This window comes from Branchiostoma belcheri, unplaced genomic scaffold (assembly GCF_001625305.1).
Source record: "Branchiostoma belcheri isolate BF01 breed outbred unplaced genomic scaffold, Haploidv18h27 scaffold32, whole genome shotgun sequence".
Taxonomy (NCBI): domain Eukaryota; kingdom Metazoa; phylum Chordata; class Leptocardii; order Amphioxiformes; family Branchiostomatidae; genus Branchiostoma; species Branchiostoma belcheri.
The window spans coordinates 2566896-2588763 of record NW_017803932.1 but is presented as its reverse complement, the minus strand read 5'-3'; the positions used below and the strand labels follow the sequence as shown (position 1 = coordinate 2588763).

Below are 21868 nucleotides of genomic sequence, written 5' to 3'. Positions count from 1 at the left end.
GTCCTGAAATACAAAACAACAAGAATTCCGAGACTACATACCTCCATGAAATATGGGCTTAATATGTAAATGTAAATTTCTTCTTTAATTATGCAAATTACCTCTGCATTAACATGATATATGCATCACGATGTATGTTAACTTTTGATTAAGTTACAGATGTCCCAAGTATGACATTCCCATCATTCACCATTAAGAAATCATAGAATTTTTGCATAAATTATGCAAATTAGGTCATCATTTGCATAATTAGTATCTGTTGATGTTCTCCCTGCCATAGATTACATACATTACATGTATGAAAGTAGTATAATGTAAAACACTGTAATTATAGAATTTCCTCATTAGTTATGCAAATAAAGTCCTCATTTGCATAATTTGCATTTAGTCATGTACATCTCTCTCTCAGCTACCTACACACCAAAAATTATGAAAATATGTTGTTCCTATCTGGACTTATTTTTCATGGAGGTAATGATTTCAGAAAAAGTTCCGCTGTAGTATCAGACATGTAATTGCTGAATTGCTGACTTCATACTGTTAAATTTGCTGTTGCTGTACTTGGTTCTCCTCGTGCAATGTATGCACAATGTAGTTTTTATATCAATTCTGACTGCGTAGGTCAGTATATACGCAGCAGTTTATGGTTAAATACTTGAAACAACTCACCTTGTTCTCTGAGGTGGGATCCTCAAGGAATATTGCAACGTCCCACATGGTGATGTAACCCTCTGAAACACAAATACTAGTTAGACTAACTAGTTTCCTGTTGATGACCAGGATTTAAGGGGCAGCACAGAAATGGTCCTGTCTGTGGTGCTGAAAATGTTGCTGTCATGATAGCACATGTTGGCAAGGCCTCATTAAGGTCTGAAACACAGATTATCAAAACATGGAAAGGTCATTCTATTTTGCAAGTTATTGAGCAGACTGCAGTGGATGGCGTCATGCAGTCATCTCTAGTTGGAAGGAATTGCCTACTACATGTTGCACTTTTTATTCTATGTGGTCGTTCCGATGTCATGATGTACTCTAGTAAGTTAAGAGGTGAAACTGTAAACCAACTCAGAGATTACACTACAAACCACTAAAACTGGGAAAATCAAAAGGAGGGGATACAAAAGGACCAGGCATCTTACTGTGATCTGCAGTGATGAGCAGGTTACAGTCATCATCAGCACAGACGGCAGTAACAGGAGAGCCCTGCCGGCGGGTCAGAGCAGACACCTCTCGCAGCATTTCTCCCTGAGAACAGTCACACAGCAGAATTGAATTACATGTCATAGGTGTTACTAACATTATAATGTACCAAATAAAAGTCCAGGACCTCAAAAGTTTGTATTGGGTGGATTGAAACAACACAATTTATTGTAAGTCTTTGAAACTGGAAATAAAGCCTGGACTTAAAAGTGATTTATTGCCTTCGACTGAAGGCTATGCCTTCGGAGAAGGCTATGAAATCGCTTTTGCACTGTTTGGCAGATTAGGCACGATAACTCTTGAAGGCAAGGTCCGAGGTTCACGATTTTTGGCAGGCAGGTTGATTTGGGGGTGGCCATTGTCAAGGCTAAAAATGGGCTTCGTGGGGGGTTCCTAAGTCACTGTAGTTGACCTTGGTTTTTGGTGTTTTTTCCTTGTCATCAAGATATCTCGAGTATCCTTAAATGGATGTTCATGATTTTTAGTGGGCAAGTTACCGTTGAGAATGCCGAGGTCAAGTTCAAGGATGGGCCCCGTGGGGGTTTCTATGTTACTGCAGTTGACCTTTATTTTTTGTGTTTTTCCTTGTCATCAAGATAACTCGAGAATCTTTAAATGGATGTTCATGTTTTTTAGTTGGCAAGTTACCATTGAAAATACCAAGGTCAAGTTCGGATATGGGCTTCGTGGGGGGTCCCCACGTCATTGAATTAGAAATTACTGCAGCGAAACTTCTGGTTTTTAAATCTCGTGATCTGGACGTGCTAGGGTCATGATTTTTAGATGGTACGTAGCTCTTGTGCTCACAAAAAAGTGCCATAAGTTTGGGTCCCGTAGCAGCTTGTTTGGGAAATGCAGAGGCATTTGTTTGAAAATGTTTGAAGTAGGATAGCTCAAGAACCGGTTGACGGATTGTTGTTATTTTTGCTATCTCGGTAGCTAAAGTGGTGCTTGACCTAATTAGATGACAATTATGCAAATCAAGATCTAATTTACATAATTAATGACAAAAGTCTATAAATCTGCTGCGTTCCATAATAGAACAATTAAAATGGTGGCATATTTAATCAAGAGGAAGAGGAACATTAACAGATATTAATTATGTAAATTGTGACCCAATTTGATTAATCGATAAAAGAAATCTAAATGTCTTTTATACTGCACTAGACCTTTTTGGTTTCCACCCTCTGCGGATTACATTGACTTATGCAAACAAGGATAGCTGGAAAAAATTTCCTGTTTGTTGAAGCAACAGATCCCTTGCAAAATTGGCGAAGTGGGAGGTCCGTACGTTGCTGTAGTGGGCTTTTGGTGATTGTTGGTTAGTTTGTCAGTAGTTCAAGTTGTGGAAAAGCAATGTCTTGTTTTTTTTTTATTGTGGATTGGTCAAGGGGTTTAGATTGAGGGTTTCAAATTTGGAGTCTCTAGTAGGTAGTGGGTAAGTGCAATGGGACATTTTGTGAGAACATTTTCATAAGTGCAGGCCAAGTTTTGCTCCTTCTCGGTCGTTTTATGTAACGTTACTACAAATGTAGGTTAAAATAACAATTTACAGGCAGGGAGCTGTCAACCGTGGAAAAATATTCTAACAGTTGTTTGTTGAAATAACATCACCTGTCAACAACTTGCATGCTTAACCGCTGCTAATTGACACCTCTGTGTCCTCAGAGTGCGGCACATCTGGCCTTGGGGTATTTCCTGCAAAGTTGGCCTCGAAACATTCATGCATTTGTGTTATTTGTGCATACGGTATGTTACTATGATGCAAACATGATTTGAACCACATCACAAATTTTGTTTCTATCGGGCAAAAAGACTGTATACTGTACGATCTAGTATGAAAAAATAACTTGGCATGACCTGGGTGAAAGGGCAGGTTTGAAACTTTCTTGGGCCATCAGAAGAAAGTCGTGTTAGCTGAGAACTCATGCATAATCGGGCGTACGTAAGGAAAAACACTTTGGGTAGGATTGTACTAGGAGTCTTCCTATGGGTCATGTGGAGGTGAAATTGAGAAGCCAACATTGGAAGGCTAGGGTAAAATGTACACCATATGGGCTACCAAACAGTACGGATATAGCCAAACAGTATCCCCGAACCAAACGGACATAGCCAAACAGTATCCCCGACTTGAGGTATAACCGGCAACTAAAGGATCTACTCGATCGTGGAAAATGTTACGTTTCAACAAGAAGACATTTATTCCAATATTCAGGTTAAATTGCAGTGACAGGAAAGGCGTGTTGGGTAGGTCACCCGAGGCTGACCTAGCACTGCCAGGCATACCCCTGGGGCGTCCCTGGAGGACAGGCCGGTGGTGTTCCGCAGTAATACAAAGTCCAGCGCTGTTGTGGGCTAAAACTCTGAGACGTATGAACGGCGGCACCAGGCTACTCCCAGCTCAGCGCCAGTATACTGCTTTCCAAATTTATGGTGTTACATCCCGATTTTTCTAGATAATTTCGCAAAAATTTGTAACCAAATTTCCTGATTTCAGGGCTGAGTGGCGTCCATTTTGCCATGGTAAAGTCCTAGACATGGTACAGGCTAGGTAAATAGTATGTTGCTTCGTTCACAAAAGGACTCTCTGACCACTATAACTACGATAATCATCTTCAAAAAACCTACACTACACACACACACAACACCCTCCAAAACAATATCTGTCGAAGGCATGAGTCCTCCGAACTCTAGTTTCTCTTAACTTTAATAAATTTCTGCCAAAAATTGAAAACCGAGAAATTACATCAGTGTGACCTCATACAATCATCACTTGTACTCTACCTTCATGCTCCAGAAGCGAATGAGAGCGTCGTGGTGACATGAAACCAAGACAGGCTCGTATGTTGTCTCTATCATACTCATGACGGGATCGCCCGCAGTCTGGCTCTCTCTCTCCCCCTCATCTGTACCAGCACCTGTGGCCGGGGCATCCATCGGCTCCGAGATACGCACTGTGCACAAAGAAGCATAGTCAGGACAGACAGCTATGCGTTCAACGCTGACCATCATCGTGCATATAGAGTAATAGGTAAATAAGGACGTAATTTACGTAATGATTTAGGAAATGTTGCAATATTTTATATGTGACTCCATTATTAAAAAAGGTAGAGGAAGCTAGACAAATGGACACAGATTATGGTCATTGACACTTCTTTGTCTTGGTATTGGTGGTAAACTGAGTTGGTGCTTATGTTAGTAGAACGTAATGGTTAAAATGGCTAGTGGCACATTGAAATGACCTACCGTTACCATCCATGCCACTCTGGGGGACACCAGACGTTCTGGATTCAGTGCCTGCCTGGTCCTGATCTGGGGTCTGGAATATGGGAGAAACAAAACTGTTAAACTTGCACTCCTGTTACATGCAATATGCTGTCACTGCAAAATTGCCATGTGAAATTACAAGGGGATCTTAAGTAGTATATATTATGAAGTAAGTATACATACAAAGAAGTACTATCAGATGAAAAAATTGCTACAGTCATCTTAATAAATCATACCCATACGACACAAATCATATGCCCTCAATACAATATTATGCATTTTAAATATTAGGTCTTTAGGATAATAGGTGATTACCTTGGCTTGGCTCATTCTTGAGTCAATGAAACTGGGGGTTCGTGACTCCATTGTCATTGTCTGTGAACGGGACCGCTCTGACATCATGGATGCTCGCCTGCTGCCTTCCGTCTCGTCTTCTTCTGTCGGCATGTCCTCCCGAACAGCGTGGTGTCTGGTCAGTCTCCTGGTGGGAAAAATCATAAGAAAATCATGATACAATATTTCAACATCTTATATTTTGTAATGATGACTGAGATGTAAGAACGGATGGATTCTCCAGCACACCCCATTATGACAATACAGTACCGTTCATGATGTTTTGCAGTAAATTAATTTTTTTTTAAAGTTTACCTTAAAACCGTTTTACTTTTTCTAGCCAAATTAATGCAGACTGTGTTAAAAAGTAAGAGTGGGAGTGTGTAGGAATGTATGCCCATTTTCAATGCTCTCTTTTATATCTCACAATGTGCAGTTAGTTTTGGTTCATATTTGTTCAGCATGGGAGATAATGCTTGACATAATCACACTGATACATACTTGATGTAAGCTGGATCAGGCCGGCGTGTCCTGTGCACGAGGAATCTGCAGGCGTGGACGGAGTGTGGGTTTGCGCTCTTGGCGCGACTCCTGCTGGGGGAGTTCTCCTGGTTCTCCTCCTCTTCCTCCTCATCCTCATCCTCATCCAGCCGCCAGCTGCAGAAATGCATTGTGGGAAATTGTTGAAATAGTTAATAATTTAAAAGGAAACAATGATTAACAGCATGAGCACAAAACTAACCCTTTCACAACCCTCCCTATAGAATGGTCCATTGACTCTTTGTTTACTCACATGTCTTTGACGACTGTTCGTTGAATGTCCCAGATGAGGATGTTGCCATTGGTGCAGCCTGTAGCCGGCTGGTCAGGAGGCAGCATAGTGGTGCACTTCAGTTCATGTGTCTGCAGCACGTTCTCCTGAAACAAGAATCAGGGATATCAAACTGGGAAGTAGATATAGTTTGTATTTATCACATAATTGAATGGATTATTATGATATGAATGATTGTATGACATTTCATTCCATTTGGACAACTTGCATTTGTCATGTTATAATCCTGAAAATTATACTAACCTTTTCAAACATCTTGGTGACCTGGGGTATGCTGCTTCTACTCAGGGGGCTGTCACTGCCTTCAGGTGATGGAGACACGATATCATGTGTTAATTATCATATTATTCCAAAATGTAAATTCATTTGCATTGAATGTTACACTTCATCACAAGCCATTTATTCTTTGTTTTTTCTGGACAAGTACTGTAGTGAATCTTGTAAATCAGAAGCTTACCACTTCTTGACGAACTCCTTGATGATTTATCCCGAGGACAGTACAAGTCCACAAAGTCCAGGAGTACATTCAGTTCACCAACCTCACCACTGTCCTGTAATGTAATAATATTAGTAGTAAGCTGTGATATCCGATAATAACACCCAAAAGGCAACACGGTCAAGTACCCCAGAGTGACACTTGACTTGTTGAAAATTATCATATCCTTCAGGCTTCAACATTATCTTACATTTCTGTGTATTTTTGTCATGACTCTTACCCCGGCCACACACCCACCTCTATGAGTCTGAGTCTGTTGTTCCAGCCCAGGGCAGTGATACATCTCTGCTCCTCGTACAGCACATAGGCCAGTGCCGTCACGCCTGCCTCCTCATCCTTCTCCCCTGCCAGTGCAGGCAGCACCTTAATCTCCTGACCACTGCCAAAGTCCCACACTTTGATGGAGCCTGTCAATACAGATGGGTTGTTGCAATGAGATGAAAAAAAAACTTCACAATATGTTGATGATGAATTGTTATAAGCTGTCCCATGTGTAAGACTGACTAGTTTTACTGTTGATGACCAGGATTTAGTGGGCAGTACAGAAACGATGCTGTCTTTGGTGCTGAAAGTGTTGCTGTCATAATAGCACATGTTGGCAAAGCCTCATTTAAGCCAGCTAATAGATACTTGGCTGTCAACACCCAGCATTTGCTCCGAATTGTCGATTATAACTTATATGAGTTTCAAAATCGCCTATAAGTCACAACTTACCATCAAGAGCTCCAGTTGCCATCCTGTATCCAGTTTTGTCAAAGGCAACAGACGTGACCTCTACATTGGGTCCGTGTGCGTCTACGATGGTGTACACCAGCTTCCCAGTATCCATCTCCCACACCTGAACAAAATGCAGACAATAACATATAGTTTGGCTGGGCATCACTGACTCGGTGTGCGTCATGTGAGCCATAATCAAGCCGCATTGTAATAGTATCTACTTGAAAAGCATCATGATGCTTCACCTCAGTTAAGGATGACAGTAACAGAAGAAGAATTGTGTATGTAGGTATAACAATATTGTTCAGTATTGATGCACTTTTAAAATGCATTATGTATACAAAGAGCTATCCTGACCTTGAGTACAGACTCGGTGCAGATAGAGACGACTTGGTTGAGTTCCTTGTTGTGGACCACCTGACTGATGGGGCGGTCATGGGTGTGAGGGACCTGCATCGTGTCCTGCACCGCACGGGTCAGCGGCCACTGGTCAATCACACTGGACCCTGGGGTGGGAGGGGAGCAGGTGAAAACAACCCTAAAAGACCTATGTCTCCCTATTCTCCCACAACTCAACATGTATTCAACCTAATAAACCTGTAACCCTATGTTGGAACATAGGGGCGTCAGAACATAGGGCTGTCTCCGAAAACAACATTAGACATTAAAAGTGAGGTTTATTTCATTATAATATAATCATGATTGTGCAATACACATCATGTAAAAGTATTTGTTTGTGATGCAAAGTTGAATATCTTTGCTCTGTGTTCTTAATACCTGTAAGCAGCCTGTCGTGCTTGCTGTCAAAGGCCATGGAGTAGATTCTCTTTTCGCCTGGACGCTCCTCGTTGTCTGTAAATACCTGGTGCAGTGCCACAGTATATCATTGTTAGTACTACAGAGGGAGAACTGATTCAATTCTAGAGATCAAATTGGCCAACTTGGGAGGTTATTCCATTCTGCAGGGGAAATAGACTAATCTTGATAATCCATCACACATCACACATCTTGATAATCCATCACACATCACACATCACACGCAGTTCAACCAATGACAGAATGATAATTTGTGGTTCAACCAATGAAAGAGTGGCCGATCTAATTGACCTTAACATACAACCTGTTCAAACTGTAGCATCAGATTGTAGTGCCCCCGTAGTGGGAAACAATGAACACTACTTCCCTATGGTAAAGAATTCACTGTTTGTGAGAAAGGATGCTCTAATTATAAAAAATAAATAATAACATGTGAATTGGCCTTCATGAAGAAATCAGTGCCATTGAACAGATGAAAGATAAAAATGAGATATACCTGCAAACTGGTGAGAGTGTGGATGTCCCACACACGGAAAACCTGCATGAAACAAAGAACATCACCAGTAAGTCTAAGTCTCAAAAGAAAACTGCGACTGGAACATGGATGTTAGGTGTATAATGTTACATGTTCAAATGTAAAATAAAATGCATCTAAACCATCCATTAAAATAATCTAGCTTTAACTGTGGGTGATTCCACAGAGAAATAATTATTTTAGTACTGTAACTATGGCTAAAGAACAGTTGGAAGCAACTGTCCATGGTGCTGATTGCTGGGTGCCTCTAAACTCTTAAAGGTGCCCTAAGCGATATCTGGCCGATAGTAGGCTGGGAGCATTCAATTTCAAAAGTCTGTCTTTTTGTCACATTTTCACGCAGTATGTTGAATCAACCCTATCCTATCCCATACCGATAGTCATGGAGCAAAAATTCGATGCCGCTTTGCCGTACGAACGCCGTGAAAAACTACGTGCCTCCCGCCACCGGCAGTGGTGTCGGCCATTTTTGAAATTTCCGAGCGCTCGCGAACACTTCCGACTTCTTCCGACCAGAGCCGAGGACGAGTCACGTGGTTAACCACGAACGCGCTGAATCAGTCGAACTGCAGGTCATCCTGAGTTTCCGCTACATATTGATACATTTCGCGTAATGTCATAAAATTCGTTTCTTGGTATGAGAAACTGTATGAATGTGGCTACCACATGCGATATAATAAGTGATATGATAACATTCAAGTATATACAAAAAGAGGAATTGAATACAAGGTTCTGACCATTCAAAAATCGTCAAATTTGAAGTCAATCGGTTTCGAACTCTTGCGTTCGATCCATGGAACCAAGGCAGCGCGTTCCATTTTTCGCGGAAGTTCCCGAAAATTGTCGACGGGAAACGGTTACTTGGTGGATTTTTGGGCCGATTAAATGGAGGCCCCGATAAATCAAGCAACTTGTCTCTGGGCTAGTTTCTGTGCTGTTTCAAACGCCAAACGTATGAAATAATGATGCAAATGTGCTGATACTTGGTGGTATGTGTCAATACCATACAGATTGTCTTGTTCTAAATATTTCCTATTTTAATGCCCTGATATCGCTTAGGGCACCTTTAATTTATGACAGGCCTTCCCTATCCCCATTTTAAGTCTGTGGCTAGCAAACCTTTAACCTTATGCTTTTTATTATATGTTTATACATCTTTTTAAATCTTGTATATTTGCATTGTACACTTCCCTGTCCTGTATGGAGACAGAGATATAAACAACTGTACACACAGTACAATTTACGTTAACTACTGGTGGACCAATGACGACAGACAGGTCCTTACCCTGGCAGTAGACAGACTGATGAGATGCTGATCCTTCTCGTTCACAACCATCTCCACAATGGTGAAGAGATGACCAATCATCTTTCCTGAATACATAGAACATGCAGATATGGTACATGTATTATCCAATCGCCACAGCCTTATTGATTAAAAAAGGAAAGTTGCACTAGTGGACTGAATATGACAGGTTCTCAGAGACTTACCTGTCGGTCTTGAAAAGATGTTTGGATGCCATATTCTGATGATCTTATCCACGCCTAGAAATAAAATAAAAGATGAAAATGTCAATGATTATTGCAGAATTGCCTCATGGTGCTCAGTTTGACATAAATGTGCAAAATAATCAAAATCCCTTGAACCCTGCTTTTGCTTACCCTCCAATCACAAACACTGTTACGAATCCTACTGAGAACAATACTGTGTGTAGAATTCTCTGTAAACAAAGATACGGCTTACCTCCTGTTGCTATGACGTTGGCACGTGCACAGTATGCAAATGTGTTAATTCCTTTTGAGACTGACAGACTGCGAACAGGCCTACAGAAAAGAAAATTTTGAATGAACATTATCATAATATGACTCTACAAATTATACATCTTCCTGAAATATATGTTCTTGTAGCGGGCCACTTACTCCTTACCTGAGATGAAAAAATAAGTTTTTTTATTTTTGTTCTGAGTTTTAAAAAAACATTTAGATCGTACTTACTGGTTGTCTTTTATTCTGTCAAGGTCATCTAGAACAAAGGAATGAAGACTGGAGGGCGAGCAGGACCCAAAACAGCGCAGCTCCGGGAAGTACTTGATCTTCAGCACCCAGTCGTCATGAAGTTTACGTCTTAGGATTGGACTGAATAATGTAAAAAAATCAGGTATTGAATTGTTATAACAGAACAAAGATGATGATGATAAAGTATGATATACCCTTGTAGCAGCACCATACTGCCCACAGAAACGCAGTAGGGTAAACTGTCTTATTCTGATTAATACAGATTGTACTTAACTTCTGTCACTGACAAAAGATAGGATAGCAGATGCTGTCTGAAACGTCTGATAATTTATTCATTTTCTTGATTTATTTTGTATTATGTGATGTTCTTCTATATACCTACCAGATGGCTAACTTTGAAATTCATGAACAGATTGCAATGTTGAACCTAACCTAACATAGGTTAGACGTTAACATGTTAACACGTTAGCACTGTGGGAAAAGACAAAATGTGGCATTTTTTTTATACGCATAAAGAACCATTTAGACATGGATTAACACCAGTCCGAGTGTGGTTCCAGGTGGAAGCTTACTTGCTGAGTTTTGATGGCTCTATGATGGGGTTTGTGTTCTTCCTCTCCCCCTTGGAATGTTTGGTGTGAAGATCTTTGGACGCAATAGTCATCATGTTGACAAACCCTGCGTAACAAACACAGATCAACATATCATATCAACATCATATCAACATTTTATTCTGATATTGTCATTCAAATGAGCATACATGTAATGTTGACTAAACCTAATTCTGCCAAGTCACGTATTTCCGCTCTATCCTGGGAAAATGCATCTAAACAGATCAAAATCTAAACAATGAAACGCCTCCAGTATAATGCACTCCTGCATATCTTAACTACAGTCAAACCTGTCAGTCCAACCAACTCCCTGGCTTCCCGACGCACTCACCTGCCGGGCCGGGGGGATAAGACCCTAAACAAACGCAGCATTTTACCACAACACGGCCTCGGAGCACGTAACTCCATACAAATCATCGGCGATCGGCGCCATTTTGAATTCAGGAATTGGTCCGCAAAAACAGGTCGGACCCTGAGTTTACGACAGATTACGTCATGATACCTGCATCTTGAACGTTGGAGAGTTGAAAATAACGACGTAATCTGTCGTAAACTCAGGGTCCGACCTGTTTTGCGGACCAATTCCTGAATTCAAAATGGCGCCGATCGCCGATGATTTGTATGGAGTTACGTGCTCCGAGGCCGTGTTGTGGTAAAATGCTGCGTTTGTTTAGGGTCTTATCCCCCCGGCCCGGCAGGTGAGTGCGTCGGGAAGCCAGGGACACCAAAAATCCGGGGCCGGCCCGTTGCATGAGGCCCGGCACGGCAAAGGTTGGTTTTGGCCTATGCATTGCACCACGACTCTGTCCCGGCATTATCATGCAAAAAGGGTACCAGAGTCGTCCACGGCTATATTTTGTCATACTTCTTGCCGCTATTTTCCACTTTTTTGCCTCAAATTCTACGATATGAAGTATAATTTGCATCAGTCACATGATTGTAAATTTAGAAGACTGAACTGAGAAATTGTGTAATAACTTTGACTTCAAAGTCATATGTGTGTGATGTCAATAAAATCTCACTATCAAAATGTACTCTGTATTTTCTTTTTTGCTTATAATTATTTATTTGTAAGAGCCTACCCTGCCAAGATACCAACCAGACCCCCCCCCCAACTGGACCATCCAACCACTCCCAGTCAACAACCATTTTTCCTTGGTCCCTTGAGTGGTTGTTGGATACAGGTTTGACTGTATGGGGTGATGCAATAGACATCTCTATGAATGATGGGTGGATGAATGTTAATGAGTAACCTCAAAGAGTATGGCTAAAGTAGTTTTCCTATTTTCAGCATCAATGCCAAACAATAGTCCTTATTTTGTATGTGAACCACTGATCTCCCAGGGCTTTAATGCCCTACCTTGATCATCTCCAAACAGTAAAGTGTCGTCATGAGTACTGTCAGTGCCTGGGATCGCTGCCATGCACTGTGGTGAGTGTTCCATGGGTTTGATGGTGAAAATATTCTAGACAGAAAAGAAAAGAAAATACATTAATTTGGTATATATGCTCATTTTAATTATTCCATTAACATATTCTCTGAGTTTTGAAAGTAATACTGTGTAACAGCCCCTTCGTGACACATATAACGAAAAGTAACACCAACAAGAAAACGACATTAAATGAATAATAATGAAAAGAGAACTTGCATAATGAGCTGGTAATTTTTTAAATGTCATAATTTCACTTTGTCCATAGCTTAGATATTTTGAGTATTGTTTACACCCAGCTGCAGAATGAATATACCTGTTAATGCCTTAAAAAGAGCAATGCTGTGGATGTTACTTCCACACAGCTGAAATGCTCACCTGATTCTTGCTTTTTGCTCTGTTGTCCCAAATTAAAATACTTCTTTCTGTGCAAGCCTGGATTGAGGTAAAGATAGAATCTTGATATAATCATCATCATCATCATCATAATACTTATTATTACAATACATCACATTTTTTATAATAGAGGATTACACTGAGAAACTCACCAAGACTCACCAAGGTACAAAGATAGCTCAAACCAGTTGCAAGACGTATATGATATATGACTGCAGAAATCTCATTCAGAAGGTCTCTAGAGATTTAGTCTACAATGTAAAATTGGGATACACATGCAGCATGTTGAGTAGAAGCTCACCGCCACTCTCCGGAGCCGTGGTAGATAGTCACACCCTGTGACCCAAGCTGTATCCTGTATGTACACAGCGACAATGTATTAATCACAAATTAAACAGCATTAAACTGCTGTTCCACGCAATAGACAACAACAACGTTTAAGATTTCATACCTTTATGATATGTTTATAGTTTATTCTTGTTCCATTTTATTGTTAGGAATTTTGCTGTCAAATACGTTCCCCACTGGCACCCAAACTTTCTGCTAGCTGGGACCTAACTTCCTGTGTCCCAGGTATTTCCCCGGTGGTGTGCTGTCATTCAACTGTACAAGCACACAAGCGACAAATAAAGCACACAACTACCCCCCAACAATTATACAATGATAAGGTAATGATAGACAATTCCGAACTCTCCTGATGACACAAAACGACAGACTTACATTCAAATCACAGCAGCTCTGGAGTTTCAACTGGAAATTTGAAAAAAAAAAGAGAGAGGAGTTAAGTTTAGCCTGAATTTAGATGTAACAACTACTAGTATACAATCTTCAATGCAAATTACCCTGCATTTGATTAACATGTACATGTAATACGTATACCTTGCTGTTGTATATGGAAAGCGTTCCTTTCTGTGAAGCTGTGATGTAGAAGTCACCTTCCTTCAGGTGAATGATGGCTTGTGCGATATCCCTCCGCTTTCTGTCCCCTGTGGAAGTGATAGATACAATTACTAAATGTAGATACCGTCGTGCACGTCCACAATCGAAGATACCAGTCTAATTGTTTGGAAAAGGAATCTGTTTTGATTGTTACGGTATAAAAAATCGGGTGTCAAACCTGCGGCATCCCCGACCCTCGTGCGGAACGACACGGTGAAGACGCTGGCGTCCTCGGTCATGGCTGGCTCTGCCTCCGGCACCTCCGACTGGAAGTACCCGAACAGCTGTAGAACCATCAAACATGCTCTGGTCAGTAAAGGGGGGCTGCTACAGTGTGATATCATTGCAAGTTTACAATTTACTTAAGGTTCAACATAAGCTAGTTCCACAATGTGTGTGGTGTACGCTACAGGATTTGAATGCCCTGTTTCTCCATTCGATAAAGGTATTTTGATCTTCCAATCTAAAGCCGGCGTCACAATCCCAATGAGCCGATCGCGAATTGGGTGATTACTATGATTTCAAAATTGGCCCAGGGTCGATGTTTTCTCGTCTGACAATCTTCCCTGTTACAGCGAACGGGATTTGGTTACCTGCGAACTTCGGCCTTCCCCTAAAAATCGCGTAGTGATCGAGAGGACACCAGCTGAAAGTTCTGGCCAAAAATAGCATTTTGAGCTCGTCCCGGCTATTTTCATGCTATGTAATGGGCTTGGGTCAGACAGCCGAAGAGGACTAACGATTTAGGCAAAAAATTCCGGTAGTTCTAATTTTGTTTAGTTGGAAAACAGTCACATTGATTTGTCCACCAAGACTCTAATCGTGGTTTATCAATGAATGAAGAGACTTACTTCGCTCCAGTCCACCTTCGCATCTGGATTGGTGGAGATTTTCCGAAAGATAGCTTTGAGGTCTTGGTTCCGAATGTCTGGACCGAACAAGGACCGAATGGACTCACAGAACTGTTCATAGCGAAGTCCCTCTGGAAAAAACATTTGATACATTATTATCATTTTTTCGAAATGTACACAAAATACGTTAGGTGCCAGGTAGTGTGCGTTAATCAGAATATTTGAAAACTTAAAGTATAATATGTATAAAATTTAAACATGGGCGAAATGTACCAAAATATTGTATTGTATGCGTTTAGACGGATAAACACCGCAATTTGCTATATGTCGGCATGAAATGATGTATATATGACCATGGGAACTGTGCGAAACACTGACCCTACCCCGCTAGACAAACATTGTAATCAGTAATGGTGACAAACATGTCGACGGACAGGGATCGCCGTCATGATTTCTTGTTCCCAGGGCCATATATTTACTTTGATTTATATACATTATTAAGGGCCATACATTACGTTAAGCCGATGCATATAGCAACATGCGATGTATAATAATCACACACACATGCACGCACACACACACACACACACACACACACACACACACACACACACACACACACACATGTACGCGCACACTCACACTCACCAAAGACAATACCTAAAAATGCGTCCTCAGATGAGACAGAAGCGCACGGGTTTCTTTCTGTCCTTACTAGCGCCCTCTGTGTGTCATTTGTACGTTATTTGTTCATCACTTGCACATAAACTCGTACGTCCGTTTGCCGATTTTACCTGTCTTTACATTTGTATGGTTATTGACTTGCCGTAGATCTTACGAAAGTCCATACACTTGTCGATGAAGTATTTATAAACATTACTAAAGGTCAATAGCAACTCAACAGGGTGATTTGAATGTTGTAAAGATAAGCCTGACGATTGCTGACGGCGCCACTCATTCTCAACCACCGGGCTTCAGAACAAGTGTGGACAAGTACTGTACACACCGCGGGAAGGTCGCGAGTAAGCGGGTAAACACCAGCACGACAGGTAACAACGTTCGTGCAAATTTACTCTGTAGCCAGCTTTCAAATACAAACCACAGGTACAAGTAAAATTCTGGCATATGACCAAAGTTCATATCTGGTCAGAAGACAGACGAAAGGCACGGTAGTGTTTCAAAGTGGCAGTAGGTACAAATACGTCTCAAATAACGTCATGGTTTCTGATCTTCTCCAAGCAGAGGCTGGTGGTATAGCTTCTTCTGCCAGACTGCTTGAATAGTTGACCCTGCGCGTTAGCGGGGGAGCATAACGTCCTGCGGCGTTAAGCCGCAGTTCCAGTATTTTGGACAGCCTTAAAACCCCATCACACTTCTCTACATCAAACAGGTGTCTGAAGGGCTAATACTAAGCCCCTCCCGGGATATCTTCAAAACTTGACACGTTCCTAGTTACAGCAGTTACAACAACAATGGCAGCACGGTGCTAGGTTACACACATATGCAAACTCGGGCAGGTTAGTTGTACAGGTGTTTAAATAGGGGCAACATCTGTTGTTATAGACAAGGTGATATCCATGTTTCTGTCACTTTACCACGTCAGAGTCAGAAAGTGATAAAATGACAGCATTACGTTTGGACATCGATATTGTTCTATTAAAAGAGTAAGCTATCTAAAAATAAATGGACGCTATACTCCTGCTTGCCCCCCTCAAAAAAGTCGACGTAACCCGCATTGCATTGCAATGTTGTTCAACGTGTTGTACAAAAGCAAGAGGTTTTCTTTTTTCGAGAACATAAATCTAACGGTAGGCAAAGTGCACAGAGCAAAAGTAACCCCTTCGCTGCGTGTCTAACCCCGTTGTTTCTGCCTGAATGGGTGCGGACAGAACGCTCTGTTCCCCGGCCATTGTTTCCCATTGGGTCGTGTCCTTACACCGTGAAGGCAAACATTCCGGTCGTCGCTACCATTCGTTTTTCTAAAACAAATGTGTCGACTGAGTTGTAACTAAACACAGTTTGTTTCTCTTCTTGATTGTCTTTAATGTAGTGAGAACGATCCGTCTGATATGCTTACTTTACAAGGGAAATAATACTTGTGCTTGATTGAACGGTGAACGTCAAACCTGAATGGAGCTGCTTAGAATACAAATTTGGAGGATATACGGATGGCTAACGTTGGTACTTGTGGCGTACTAACTAGTATGTCTTTTTCTGACATCGGTTTATAGTCCCACTTCACATGTATACCGACGAGGATTGGAAAATAAATAAACAGCTGTTCGCACTAGTCTGACACATTAACGCTGTCTGCAGGAAAACATTTACACAGCAAATTGTCAGCCACAACAGCTGGACACCTGTTGGATTTTACCATGGTCAATACTGACCGCAGGAGGCCATATAGTGATACAACCTAGGCCTAATGTCTGGAGGACTTTTGACACGTATACATTTACAGAATTTCGTAGTCTGTATTTTGCTGAGTGTGCTGTGATCCATTGAGACAGGGAAAAATGACTAGCATGTTAGGTGGGTTAGATGACCTGTTGTTCTGTTCCGACTGACTTGTGACTGTTTGTGTTGTAGACTAGTTGTCCGCACACCTCCTTACCGCCTCGATTTTTTTAGCTATTACGTATTTGGCAGCTGACAGACTCAGAAACATTTTGTTTCAATGCTAAACTAAAGAGTAGCACCTGATTAGTCTTTGGTCGACCTCACACAGCAAATAGCAACCAGCACACGTGCATGTAGATGGTCCCATGGGATTAGAAACACTGCCTAGGGCTGCTTTTTCTACTGACGACAAACATAACAGGTGTGTTAGTGTCTCACCGCTGATGGCTTGCCGTTTCTCCTCGGGACTGGCATCGCTGTCCTGTTGGGTTATATCCGCTATCAGCCGCTCGAACTGGTTCAGCTTCCTCTGGAACGTGCCGTGTGTGTACGGGCGCTGCAGCCCGCTGCCGCCGACAGCCTGTACCGCCGACATACCTGCTCACACCGGCCACCTGACAACCCCGGCACGGGATGCCCTACAATGGGTTTGTCCAGTAACGTACAGATGTAGATGCCTGGCCACATCCAACCTCAACACAGCTGTTTAAGTCCATTGAATTCTGGACAGAAAGCTTGTCACATAGCAAGCTGGCTTCAACTCACTTCCACTTCGTGTCCTCTAAACTGTAACGTCACCTAAGCAACACATGTTGTGGGCGTGCATGGGGGTTACGCGCGTGTCTCACCTGCCGACAGGTGTCAACCGCCAACCATCAAAGGCAACCAAAAGTTTCCCTTGAAGTATACTTGCGAGGTTCGACCTCTTGTCTACGCAAATTCCCTGAAATCGGACATTGGGACTCGACAGTTACCACGTTTTTTGTATCAGAATGTCTCTATACAGACCCCTCTTAAGGCAACAGTCTGAAGTAAAAAGATCCATATCGATGGTTTGGTGACAAATTTAGCGGCGGTCCCTTTCACATGCTAATGAGGTTCTTTCACTAATTGTTTGTTTGGCATTCAATCCTAGGGACCCAAAGAATCTCAGTTACATTTTCTCACTCTACATAAATGGCCTTAGTCGTCTTTATGTCAGGACAATGCAAGGGAAAATTGACCTGAGTGTTTGTTTAGGAACAAACAAAATAAACACATTGGCTGTCAGTACCTCATGGTCAGCTGCAGATGGCACTTTGTGTGCAGAATTCATAGTCATGAAATTGTAACGCTAAGTTTCCTCTCAAATGCCCATATTGTATAAGAATGCATGTATTTGCAATTTTTGCCACTTTACACAGTAAAAGTCTCTACAAGAGCAGCAGTTACTGCCGGGTCCTTTAGATGTTGCTTTTATTTTTGTGCGTCTTTTTTGCTTACTTTGTAAGCCGATGTCCATATATTGGCATTTACAAAGTCGGACTTGGAGATTAAGTGTATCCTAAAGGCGTATGTTAGACAGAGTCTCTTTTACCATCTCTCTAGCTATAGGCTTTGCCAAATGCTTTCATTGACATCTTTTAATGGTTTAGGTTATGGTTTGAATAAAACGGCAGGAATAGGTACACTAATGTCCTTGGGCACACAATTCAGCCACATCCTTAGTAAGACGTTGTTCTTATGCTAGTATTTTAGCTAGATATGAAGGTTAACTAACGGGAATATGTCCTATCAACAGTATGTTTCCGATTTTCTGCTTCATCGCTGTTAGATTACACAAAAGACCAAAAGATGCATGGTCTAAATCGATCTTAGTACATGTAGCTTGCAACTTTCAGATACATGATGAGTCCTCAGTCGATAGTGATAGTTTGAGGGACCTCGTATTGTCAATAATAAACTGGTAACGTACGGAGCTGCAATTATCTTTGACTGATACCAGTGACATTGGACCCTCGGTCTCTTTACCAAACAGACCTTCTCACCTTGATGAGCCGGTAGGGTGGCTATTTTAGTACAGTTAGTGGCGTCGGCCATCATCAACCCCATTCACCAGCCAGCATGTCCCCTTTACAATGATAGCGTACTTTTGTTGTGCCCGTGATTTCAATAATTACTTTGACTAGTGATTCCTTAGGCCTTGTCTCGATAGGGACGAAGAGGATACTAAGTAGAAAGTAATTAACTACAGCTAATTGTGACAAAAATATAGAACAGTAACTGTTTTATTGATATCGTGACATGGAGGAACATACTTACAGGGCTACTAACATGGGCTCTGACTTGTTCACTACACTTGACTAATCATAAAAACCCATAACATTTAACAAAGTTCACCAGTTAAAATAAGTTAGAATATTTACATGACAGGGTTAAATAACTATCCTTTTAACAGTAGTTGCATATTCAATGATCACAGTTCTGGGAAGAGGCTGGGCATGTACCATGATATGATTTAAGAGTCATTGCACGAGAAAACCAGGCAGAGGCCGGAAGATGGGGGTCGGCCAAATCGGCTCATACTTTGTATGTGAGATAGGTATGAGAAACTATCAACAGCCATATAGTTAAAACCCTCCAGGTATTTTTCGTTATGGAGTTCTGGGACCCCCCTCTGAGACCCTCAAAAATCTAACAATTTATGGCTGAAAATTACTGAAATTACAATGGACACCACGGTAATTCTGATAAAGATATGAACATGGGGTTTCTTTTGTCACATAGCATGGGTCTTCTACTTTTACAAAACAAAAATTGAAGATGCAACATTGAAGTTAAAAGGGTATACCAGGGGGTTACCAGAACCAATGAAAACAGAATTTTCATCTTTCTAAATTTTAGTCATTTTTAAGTAGCCTTTTCTCCGTGACGCGGCAAATTTGATGAACGGTTTTACCGTTGCTGGAAAGAGGAACATCTGCTGATTCAAGAACAAGTGTCGTTTAATTGGGCCACGCATAACGCGGGCCGTGAACGAAGGGTCTTTATGGGGGTTTTCCGGGTTTTGGACCATAATAAATTAGCCAACAACGTCTCTTTACGGGGTAAATCATGGACATTTTTTGTGCAGCTGCATGGGATCAATGGACAATTGTTGAAAAATGCTAAAAATAATTAGAAATATTCGTTGGGGCTCCACATGGGGGATACAAGGATACCTAAAAAGCAAATTTAAACTGATTTTACACAATTTATCGCATATTATTTCTAATTTCCATTAGTAACTATCTTTCAAAATTAATTTTGTGCATTCACTTTGTGCTAAATAATATGGAGGCTATGTATGGGGGTTTATCAGAACACCATGTGTGAAACCAGCTACCAAAAAGCACAAGCCACATGGGTGCATACACGTAGATACAAGTACTCCAAATGGACAATCTAGCAATAGGACCAAGAATATGAGGCGTTTAAGCTAAATATAACAGTAAAAACAAGCAAATTCAACTAAAGGCCACTGAAAATACAGGTTTGCCAAATATACTCAGGCTTTCATTATTGGATTAAATGAACTAGTTAGCATTTACATATACAAGAACATCTGGTTCTACTCAGCTTATAAGATAAGGAAACCAATTCATCAAAAATCCGTCATCTAATAACAAATCAGCAATAAATTTTACCAAATAAAAATCCCAGACCAGTAAGAATTGCATTACAATATAATGTCAATCAATTCAAATGAGAAAAGTATCTCCATCATTGACTGTGCCATCATCGACTATTCCTTGATATATTTATAACAATTCAGGCCTAAATTACTGGATATTGTCATTATGCAAGCATTGGATTAATTTTTCAAGTATCCTTATGCCCACCCCCATGCAGAGCCCCCTTAAACCGGTAGCATTTTTGACAACAGTACTATGCATGGTTTTCCTCCAACTTGACAAAAACGGCCATATATTGCCCTTCACTGTGACATTTTATGATCGATTTGTATGATCTAATAGACCCATGGCCCATTTATGTGTGATTTGTGGTCCAGTAATTAGACCAGACTTGTTTCTGAATGAACTGAAACATGTCTTCTATCCTGCAAGGATAGTGTTCCTGTTTCTGGGGAACTAAAATTAAGAGAGATGAAAAGTCTCATTTCATGATGTAATGTGCTAAAACTAAAAGGTTGAAAACAATTTAAAAGCACATAGCAAAACACTTTCATTTCCTTATAGCACTGGTCCTATTTTGAAAATAGACCATTTTCTCTAGATCTACAGACCATTGTGCGCACGTTGACATGTAGACATTTGCTTTAGTTTTCCACATGTGTACTTTTGAGACTTTGGCAAATGAGGAAGAAAAACAAAGTTGTACTAATATCTAGGACAGCTCAACCTGTACCTTCTTTTGGTGAATGAGTGTCTTTGCTTGAATCAGAGTAAGTAAGTAAGTAAATTAACTCTAGAACTAACTTATTATATATCACAGACATATAATATGATATGTTTTAAAAATGTTACAATTAAGTATGAAATGAATTTGATTGACTTTGTTTCACTTAGATGATTAGCAGTTAGAATATTTAAATCAAGATTTGGCCAATGACGTTTACAATAAATATGCACAGTTCTCCTGATACATTCCAAATTTTCATGCCCCCGCACCCCAGACAAGTCAGTACAAACCAGCCCTGGCAGACTTTTTGCATTTTTGTGTTTTATTTTTGCAAACATAAGTTTTGTAAAAAGAGATGCCCGAGGCGGGCGATTGTCACGATTGCGAAGCTTGCAGGAGCGTCTCCAACAAATGCACTTTTGGAACGCCGTACAAACTAAAATTCTCAATCATAATATAATAGTATATGATTAAAACCAACCTCCAGACTACATTGAATGTATACTTTCAGTGCTGTTATTTTCCAGCCTTTGGTAATCACCTTGGTGTCATATTGTCTAAAGGCATTTACAATATGCTCAGTTCATTTAAATATTGTTTTCTAAACAATCCAAGTAAAAAGCCTTTCATTTCATGATAATTTCGTAAATAG

At 40.8% G+C, this 21868-nt stretch overlaps 1 protein-coding gene across 2 annotated transcripts in view; it reads right to left on the bottom strand.

Moving 5' to 3' along the window:
* The window catches only part of LOC109474969 (WD repeat-containing protein 64-like), a 22874-nt gene extending 4986 nt beyond the window's left edge, over positions 1-17888 (bottom strand). The window contains exons 1-27 of one of the 2 annotated variants that reach the window (XM_019775465.1): positions 17275-17888; positions 14437-14567; positions 13764-13869; positions 13526-13632; positions 13367-13396; positions 12948-13001; positions 12629-12685; positions 12181-12286; positions 10782-10887; positions 10189-10329; positions 9938-10017; positions 9685-9738; positions 9482-9567; positions 8158-8199; positions 7623-7707; positions 7203-7351; positions 6843-6966; positions 6366-6535; positions 6090-6183; positions 5876-5934; positions 5594-5718; positions 5302-5457; positions 4783-4948; positions 4447-4519; positions 3985-4154; positions 1140-1245; positions 670-731 (exon numbers count right to left, since the gene is read on the bottom strand). In XM_019775465.1, coding sequence (XP_019631024.1) covers positions 670-731; positions 1140-1245; positions 3985-4154; positions 4447-4519; positions 4783-4948; positions 5302-5457; positions 5594-5718; positions 5876-5934; positions 6090-6183; positions 6366-6535; positions 6843-6966; positions 7203-7351; positions 7623-7707; positions 8158-8199; positions 9482-9567; positions 9685-9738; positions 9938-10017; positions 10189-10329; positions 10782-10887; positions 12181-12286; positions 12629-12685; positions 12948-13001; positions 13367-13396; positions 13526-13632; positions 13764-13869; positions 14437-14567; positions 17275-17431 — 2796 coding nt within the window. In that variant the 5' untranslated portion in view covers positions 17432-17888. The remainder of the gene's footprint in view (positions 1-669; positions 732-1139; positions 1246-3984; positions 4155-4446; positions 4520-4782; positions 4949-5301; positions 5458-5593; positions 5719-5875; positions 5935-6089; positions 6184-6365; positions 6536-6842; positions 6967-7202; positions 7352-7622; positions 7708-8157; positions 8200-9481; positions 9568-9684; positions 9739-9937; positions 10018-10188; positions 10330-10781; positions 10888-12180; positions 12287-12628; positions 12686-12947; positions 13002-13366; positions 13397-13525; positions 13633-13763; positions 13870-14436; positions 14568-17274) is intronic. The other variant, XM_019775464.1, reaches the window with a different exon arrangement.
* Positions 17889-21868: the final 3980 nt, after the last annotated feature.